At 35.5% G+C, this 9849-nt stretch overlaps 1 protein-coding gene across 1 annotated transcript; it reads right to left on the bottom strand.

Moving 5' to 3' along the window:
* Positions 1-2684: 2684 nt before the first annotated feature.
* Positions 2685-6035, bottom strand: LOC132067494 (F-box/kelch-repeat protein SKIP11-like). Its single transcript, XM_059460759.1, has 2 exons — positions 5674-6035; positions 2685-5074 (listed from the first exon to the last, which is right to left on the bottom strand). Exon 2 carries the CDS (start codon positions 5013-5015, stop codon positions 3702-3704), a length of 1314 nt encoding a protein of 437 aa, XP_059316742.1. The 5' UTR covers positions 5016-5074; positions 5674-6035; the 3' UTR covers positions 2685-3701.
* Between the last annotated feature and the right edge of the window lie 3814 nt (positions 6036-9849).

Below are 9849 nucleotides of genomic sequence, written 5' to 3'. Positions count from 1 at the left end.
AGAGATCGATGTATAAAAGTTTTAGGTCTCGAAATAATTTCATGAGGATGAACAAGAATCGCTACGGTAGTGGGTGAACAAATCTTTGCTACGTTGACTTCGGAGCAACTATATAAAGGGGTTTAACCCCTCATTTTCAGCCAAGAATCAGCCCAAAAATATTTCCCAAAAATTCTAGAGAATTCTCCAACCTTCCCTCCATTAAATTTCAACGCGAGTTAAGTAAAATCTCCGGATTCAGGTCCCGCCAGCGTATAGTTACGCTTATAATATTGTGTTGCGGTGAATTTGTGACTTGGGAGTAAGGCAAGTATTGGAGATATCGCGGTATTAGCGGAAGTAAGGTATGAATCTTTCTCTTTTGGTATCATTTAAGGCTTATTTACGGAGATAAATTTATGGAATAATTATGTAGCGAATTCTTTTGTGGAGGAGTTGAGAAAATATCATATGGTGTATTTGATGGAATATTTTGGTAGTAATGAGGTTGTTGTTGTTTCGTTGTTGTTATTGGTTATTGATTGTTGGTATTGAGATTCGGCTAGGCATATAACAGGGGAGATGTCGCCCATTTTCCGCAGAAAGTATAGAGTAGTTTGACTTGAAAGTTTAGTATATATATACTATGATGAGTCTAATGATAGTGTGAATCCTCTTAAATGTAGACTCACGAATTCGGATGAATAAGTGTGGATAACTGGAGGTTGAACAGGTATATTAAGGCTAGTCCCTTTCTTCTAAAGGCATGATTCCTTTCTTATGAATCCAATAGGTGTTTTCCAAATGTCCCATGATCCCTTTATGTGAATCCATAAATGTTTTCCAAGAATATTCTTATTCTCAAAAGCTAGAAATTCATGATTCATAGAGTTCATGATTCAAAGGCACGACTTCTTTCTTGATAACCCATAAATATATTTTTCAAAATTTCCGAGTCAAAGATTTATGATTCTATAAGCTTTTATGACAACAACAACGGACATGTTTTTACAATATGAATGACGATGTTAAAGATGAGAATGTTTCTATGATGATGATGATTTTAAATTCTAGAAATCCCAAAGCTTATGATGTTAATACTATTATGAGATTATTTCATGATTTTCTCGATTTTATTCATTGTTGTTAATCTCGCCTTATAATAATTGTTCCTTCAAGGTGAGATAGAGCGATGATGATTATTCCATAATATAATCGGAGGCTACCGACCTTACGTCACTCCGATATAATTGTGGCTTTTGATTGGGCTCTCATGCATGCTTATATATATATGTATGTATTTTCTCACACCGCGCGCGCTATAGTCGGCCGGCATGGCACGTAGATGTGCACACCCCCGCAAGTGGGCATGTTATGATATTGCCCGGACGCGGGCTAATGATGATAACACCGAGCCTTAATGGCCGGACATGATACTATATATATGACACCGAGCCTTAATGGCCGGGCATGGTACTATGTATATGTATAGAATTTTTTTTTTTTTAAAGGCTAAGCATGCATGACATCCGCCTTATGAGGCATCCAGATGTACAAAGTTATCTCTCTTATTCCATGTTACCTTCCATATCTATATTATGTTGTTACATGCCTTACATACTCGGTATATTATTCGTACCGACGTCCCTTCTTGTGGACGCTGCGTTTCATGCCACGCAGGTGTATACAGATGAGTAGAGGATATTAGTAGAACATGTTCCAGCTGGATTGGCGAGCTCCATTTCCTTCCGGAGGCCGCCGCGTCGAGTATCTATGTTATGGTATCTTGATTTATGTTAGAGACTTTTAATGAGTCACGTGTATAACATGTCGATCTTGTAAGCGGCTCGTAAGTCGATGTATCATTATGCATTATGTTACAAATTTCATATGATTCTGATTTTACTTGTTTTGAGAAAGACGAGAAGCATGTTTTTGAAAAGCTTACATTATGCACTCATTTCATGATTTAAGAGTCCAGTAAGATTATGAGTATCACGAGAATCAGCGGGTTCGCTCGGCCCTAAGTAAGGGTCGGGTGTCCATCATGCCCTATCAAAAATTGGGGTGTGACAGTTAGCTACAATGAGTATATATTCAATTTTGCACACCCTTAACACAAGTAAGAAGAAAATTTGCACACCCTTCATCAAATTCCTGGCTCCGCCACTATAGAGATCCCCAATGAGTACCAATTTAACTTGATAATCAGAAAAGTAAAAGTTGTAATATGTACAAATAAGGAGAGTCCTAAAAAGGAAAAGCAGAAAGGGGAGATGCAAAAAAAGGATAAGTTTTCCATTTGGAACTAGGAAAGTATGTGTTAGAAGATAAGTATCCAACAGGCGTTCAGAAGAATGATGAAACAAACATCTTTTATGAATGTTCGAGGATTCAGATACATCAACCAAGACAACTGACTACTAGACTTTGATTATAAACATAAACGAGAATCACTCGTGGAACGTACTGATAATTTTGTTAAACAGATCAATCAAATACACCAAGAAAGAAGTTCAGAAAAGTTTGTGTCTATTATCTCAAGTTATGCAAGTGAAACTTTACAGGTAGCAGGTGTGTTTTGGGGGCAGCGAAAGGTATGGATCATATCTCCACAGTACAGGAACAACAACGGCTATTACTGGCAAAAGAGGCAATTGTGTAAGAAATTGTTATATGATTGTACGGGTGCAATCGCGTAATAAATGCACACGCGTTCAAAGTAAATCTTTTTATTCTATGTAGATGCAACATTCTTGAGCTCAGGTACCGGCTAAAAGAGATAAACCGAAAGGAAATTAATTTTACCCGACAAGGGATTTATAGCTAGAAAACATGAAAGGGGGTTCTCATAAGAATGAATCCGGACAACGCGTGAATATCACACATCAACTAAGTGAGATAACTTTTTCTGTCACGATCTCTGTCAAGTTAACAACGGATAAAAGCTGATTTACCATCCACCTTGATAGCAAGTATTATAAATTTCAAAGCACCATATAGTTGGTTGCGTACACCCTCTTTTGTTTTTCATGTTTAAACGAATAAAAAATATGTGCGCGGTCAATGATATCCGTCACAGTAAAAGGTGAGAATTTGCAGAATAACATGTAAAGAAACTGAAAGTTGGAACGAAGTACTTCCATTTCCAAAGATACCAATTATCTTGAAAGTAAGCTCAATGTGTGGACCATCAATTGCAAGAACAAATGTATTGAGTACACAGAGCCAAAATGCCAATGAACAACCTCGCAGAACCTTATTTCTCTCCTCGGCAAAGTCAAGAAAATAAGGATTGTAAAACCCTAAAAGACCAAGTTATATGACTTTCCTAAGCTTTAGCAAACACTAAGCAATCATTGTATTGTTCCCTGATGTTATTTGACCTACTTCTAGCTATTTGATGGCCACCTTTGGAAATATCATGTTACTAAAAACGGGAAAAGACAATTCAGTTGAAACGAACTTTAGATGCTTAAGTTGGAAAGGAGAAGAAAATTGTACTCAAGACCTTCCCATAGAAAACTATGTTGATGAATCTTGAGCCCAGTTTGTGCTCCCCCGCTCTGAAACGGTTAAAAAAACGATTTTTTTTATTTTTAAAAAAAGCTGGAATAAATTACCCATTAGCAAGAATTTTGTTGCCCCAGAAACCAATTATGTATCTATCATCACCCAACACCGCCACAGTATAACATATGGGGCTCCTGAATTTCAAATCTTCAACATCCCATGACAGCACAGTTATAAACAAAGCTACCAGATTGCTTTCTCCCCAGCAAGTTCCATTGCGGAGGCCCTTCGCTCGGTACCCACGAATTCACTTCAATATGACCTTCACCCATAGTCCTTGGCCCTCCAATTACAATTAGCATGTCACCACAAGCACGGAAAGCCAAACCCCAACCGTTCATGGAAGCTACTCTTTCAGGCAGTCGACCTATTGTAACCCATGCTTTATTTTTCTTGTCGTACTTCCTAACCTCCATGTCAGCATAATTGGCAGCATACAATTCATTCTTTGCAACTGCCACCAAAGGAGGTGCTTCGGATGTAACAGGCATATCGTTCCTAGATGCGTTAGCTCGCAGGGGAGACATGTTTGGAATTTCTGTCCACATTTCCTTTTCCAGATCGTACTCCTCTCCACATGTCAACAACTTTGATTCGGCTCCTCCAATGCCGCCTATCACATAAAACTTTCCGTCCATGAAAACTCCGGAACACATTTTTCGTGGCTTGTTCATGCTTGGTAAAGTCTTCCACGTGCCTAACTCCGAATTGTAAAGTTCGGCTGAGCATAAGATTTTACCTTGTGAGTCACAACCGCCAGCTAGAATGGCAATCTCCGCCAGGTTGGCAGAAGCGAACAAACATCTTGGCGCATTCATCCGCATCCCGGATGACCATGTGTTTGTCAATAGGCTGTAACAATAAATGACATGTGCCAAAATCTCCTTTCCAAAAACGAGCAACTCCGTACCAACCGCCAAAGATTCCTTGTCAGAGAACTTAAAGCATTCATTGGAATTCATTATCGGCAGATGCATCCAACGGACGTGAATGGGGTCAAAAGCTTCCCACTCGAGCAACTGGCAAGAGAAATAAAGCCAATGCTCAACTACCCCATTTTGGCGCCGCAATTTATAAAGTTCTCCGCTCTTAATTAAAGAGTGAAAGCTACTATTTAAAGATGCTATGGTGCCGTAGTCCGACCTAGAGCACTGGATAAGACAATTGATGGAATTATCGGTGCCAATGGAATGAATAAGGGAGATCGAATCAGAATTATCCCCAGCATGACACTGAGCTTGCGATTCTAAAGAATCGCCCTCGGACAAGACAATTCCCATTTGTTTAAAACCATCAGACTGCTTTTGAAACTTGCATTGCACGTTTTCATTCTCCTGGTCATTTTCTAATGGCCTTTTGCCATGCTGGACTTCAATCCTATCAAAGCGATGACTCATGCAATTCGCCCTGTTACTTTCTCTCCGACAATCCCTTGAAACCAAACAGGACTGGTCTTCTAACATGTCTCTAGATTCGACCCTAAATGAAGCACCAATTCCTCGACCTTGCTCTGATCTAGGTCCTAAAAGAGTGATATCCATTGAAGAAAATTAGTAGCAAACAAAAAAAAGGTCCCCCCTAAAGAAAAAGGATCATCAAAGCTCTTAAATTCAAGACAAATAAAAAAACTACAGAAAAAGAAATTTTCAATCACCAAAGAACAGAAAGATATTTTTTATAGCTGTATATCATTCGACATCAGTTTTGATCATTAATTAAAGAAAATCCCAATAACACCATTGCCATTTTATGGATAAAGATAATTATGATAACGCAAATGCAGGAATTTACAAAAAAAAAATAAAAAAAAAATCACAAATGTCTATGACCGCTCATTTATTCAGATCAAAGGACCCCTTAAAAAAGATTCAAATATTAAATACACATCATAATGAAAAACACTCAAATGACAAAAAACCAAAACCGAAAACTCAAGAAAATGCTAAAAATCAAAACTTTCAATCAAATAAACATGCAAGAATCATTAAAGATGCAAACTTTAGCACACCCAAATCTCCCAAATTCATATCAAACAACACCATTTTACTCAAGTTCACCAAACATCAATCATGAAAGACAAAAACTTCGTAAAGCGAAAAAAGAACAACAATAAAGACTTACAGATTGGATAAGCTGATTGGAATGAACTGAAAAGAACAATCTTTTCTTCTATATCTATAAAAATTCTACCACTGTGATTTTCTTGATTTTTCTATCTATATACTTTTCTTTCTTTCTTTCTTTCTTTCTTTCTGTTCGTACAAGTATAAGAGCAGTTGTGTGTTTATTTTTTGTATTTGGAAGAAGAAGAAGTTATGGGGTTTTTAAGATTTCAAGTAAGAAGAGCCTTTGGATTCTCTATGAAAATCAAAGTAAGCTTTGGCTTCTGGTCTGTGGCATAATCTAACTGCTTTATCTCTCTATTTCTTCTCGTCTCTCTCTCTCTCTTAAATTCTATTCTATTTCAACTACTTAAATAGATTTTCTTGAATTAAAAAAGGAAAAGAAATAAAGAGGGGTTCATTCCTCAAAACAATTGTTTACATATTTATACATAGACAGCTGGATTTTATGCATATAATTTTTTTTTGTGTGTGTGTATGTATATTATGGATTTTTGTAATTAAATACAGAAAATACAAAAGTGAGAGAGAATGACAAAGAGAGAGGTGGGAGAAAGGAGGATAAGCATGGAGGATTAACGCTGTGGGTCCCACTTTACAGCTTAGTTGAGGTTTTCTTCTTAACCTCTCCTTCTTATTATGGTTTTCAATGAATACAAATTAAAAAAAAAAAATGGGAACAAGATGAAGCAAGAAATAAAACTAATTGTGCTAAGAGAAAAATAGAGTGAAATATAACTCTTTACATGACATATGCAAAATAATTTAAGGAGTCTAAATTACTAAATAATGACATGAACAAGTTTAAACAGATCAATTTAGATTGTGACATTTTATATAATTTATCACGTTTCAAATCGGGGAACATGCGAGTACCTACCTTTTCCTCACCTGGTAGGCGAACTTGTCCCTTAGTTAATATTCACATAATCAATAAAACAACCCAACCAACAAGAATACTAACAAGTCTAATATAAATACATAAAAGGAGTGCGAAAATAATACATGCCCAATGAATTTGATCTAAATTGTAAAAGAGCCACTACATATCTAGTAGTTTGAATACATAGTCTCAAATAAAAGTACTCTCTCAAGAAGGAAAAATAAGACAAGTATCAAGAGTGTTATCCGGGCTGCGGATATGGCCATGGTGCTCATGCTAATCAATCTGGCCTCGGGAGTCAGTCTCGAGGAGAAAAGATAGATCTATCCACGTACTCTGCACTCATAAAAGAATGCGGCAAGGTAGAATCAATACAAAAACACGTACTGAGTAGGCATCATAGGCCGACAACAATTAGCTAACATATATCTATATATATAAGAGACTGAAAGATGAACATGCTCACAATCAAAGAACACTATAACACTATAACGACCAAATGGGACGTTACATAATTGATATCAACAAACATAATATTGATATGTACTTATTGTTATAATTTAGAGAAGATAGCGCATTCAACCTTCTTCTATGAATAAGGAAAATGAATAAAGCATCAAACTAATCACAGTGAACGTACTTAATGTTATAATTTAGAGAAGATAGCACAACCTTCTTCTATGAATATAGAAGATTAACCAAAGCATCAAACTAATCACATTGAACATGTAGTAGAGAAAAGCATATCATTTTCTTAGTAAGAATACAAAATACAAGTTAATGAAGAGAAAACTATCATATTTTAAGTTCATTTTATCTTTCTTTTGAATCGATTCTAAAAAATATCGGGGCATTCATTGAAAATTAATCTTAAATCGTCTTGAGTTTTTTTTTTTTTTTTTTTTTTTTTGATGATGGAAAATTATTGTAGGGAGGGTGGGTTGAAGAGGTGATCGGTAATCAATAACGAAAAAAACGGTGGAGATATGTGTTTGCGCTCGAGAAAGGAATTTAAGGCATGAATAACTGGGTCTATGTTCCCTTTATGTTTTCGTTCCTTTAGTCCTTTATTGACTACAAAATGAAAATCTCGCAGGTTGATAGCGGCCAACCGAAGAAATCGGAAAAGCTCTTATTGGGTTTTGATTACATGCGGTGAAGTGTACAAATTTGGTAAAAGATTTAAAACATAAAAATGTGATCTTGAATTTAATATCCAAAACTCACTAGACGACTAATTGAATTCGACATGTAATGCCGAAATTTCTCAATTTTCAGTGCTCGAACCTCAATATCTTTAATTAATGATAACAGTTGAAGTGAAAATACCTATTAACGCACTTATTGGAGATAAAACATATGTTACCTTAAACAAAATTAGTAAATATTATAAGAAAATCTCCAAGACACACAAGACTAGGTCGTTGGTCTACCACTGAAATCAACAATCGATTAATCACAAGTTCACTAGTATACTAGAATTCAATTTTGCAATAAATAGAGGGAAAGACAAGAAAGATGAGTGAGTACGAGGAGTACTCAATAAGATTTATCGACCGTCAGGAGAAGATGGTAGTAAGTGTCATGACACGGAAGTACTATTTTGAATAAAATGCGTAGTACATATAGTATGATCAACAATAATAATATACATAAACACTGTAAATATAACATGTGTACAACAGATGCACAAACAAAACATATGAAAATATATATGTATTGTGTTAAACATTTAACAATATTCAAATAAGGAAACATATGACAATATGCAAAATAAGATCACAACTTTGCTCAATAACTACAAACCCAATAAATCACGTGCACATTGTCCTGCTACCACTGAGACAATAACTCATGAAGGGAGAATGTATTCCATATGCAGATCAGGACATGCATGAGTCCACTTATATTAAAATAAATATAATCGAAACATGAATTCACATGTTCGTAACTGATAAACCAAACATGAATGCATATCCACTTAATATAATCTCATATACTCAATGTGTACCATGTATGGAAATCAACATACATATAAGTAATGTGTATGATAAACTAGTAATTTAATCATGTAAATCTCTATACATGAAGTTATTAATGTTATTCTAGCATGTGACATATGCAGATAACATTATATTTATATATACGATATGAGAGATAGTCAATTTACAGATATAATATCATGCATACAATACAACACGTATGATACCACGATACTTGCATATATACCCATTACCTCATATGTGTGTCTGTGTCTATATATATATATAACAATTTCAGTTTGGAATTTTTTTTTCTATTGAGATTAGAGTGTTAATTTATATTGGTTTGAGCCAAGCTGGCCCTTGAAATAATATTGCCGCATTCAAAATCCACCAAACGAACCAACTCTATTCAAAAGAATGCTTAACGATGTCAAGCAAGGTCAGTAGACCTAGTTTCATGATTTAAGACTCTAACAAAGTCAATTCAAGTCTAGAAGTACACATGAAATTCTTAATGTTATTCTAGCATGTAACATATGCATATAACATTATATTTGTATATACGATATGAGAGAAGAGATATCAATTTACAGATATACATATCACGGACAACAAAGTGATGACTATGTAACTCGTATGATACCAAGATACATGCATATATACTTGTGACCTCATATATACCGTACACTCATATATAATATTAGGGAAAAAATTTCTACTGAGGTTAAAGTCTTAACTTATCTTGGTCTGAACCAAGCTGACCCTCGAAAATAATTTTACCATGTCAAAAATCCACCAAACGAATAAATTCTATTCAAAAGAATGCTTAACGATGTCAGGCAAGGTCATTAGACCTAGTTTCATGATTTAAGACTCGATCAAAGTCAAGTCAAGTCTAAAAGTATACCCCGTGTGCATGGTCAAACTTCAAAATGAAATTCAAATATACTGGAGTTTACCAAGAAGTCTAAACATTTGGAGTGCCGATTCTGTTTCAGAAGAAGCATGATGACATCTTAAGGTTTTGCATCGATTATAGAGCGCTGAACAAAGTGACCATCAAGAACAGGTACCTTATGCCTCTTATTGTAGACCTTTTCGATTAGTTGAGTGGCGCACGATACTTCACGAAGTTTGATTTGCGGTCAGGGTATTATCAAGTGCGTATTGCCGAGGGTGAACAGTACATGGTCAAACTTCAAAATAAAATTCAAATCCGACTTACCAATAATACTACGAGTCCACATCTATGCTTAGATTTTCACCTAGAGAGTCCATTTAGTACGCCAAATTTATAATGATTAGT

Source organism: Lycium ferocissimum, chromosome 8, assembly GCF_029784015.1.
Source record: "Lycium ferocissimum isolate CSIRO_LF1 chromosome 8, AGI_CSIRO_Lferr_CH_V1, whole genome shotgun sequence".
In the NCBI taxonomy this organism is placed as follows: domain Eukaryota; kingdom Viridiplantae; phylum Streptophyta; class Magnoliopsida; order Solanales; family Solanaceae; genus Lycium; species Lycium ferocissimum.
This window is presented reverse-complemented; position numbering and strand designations above follow the sequence as displayed.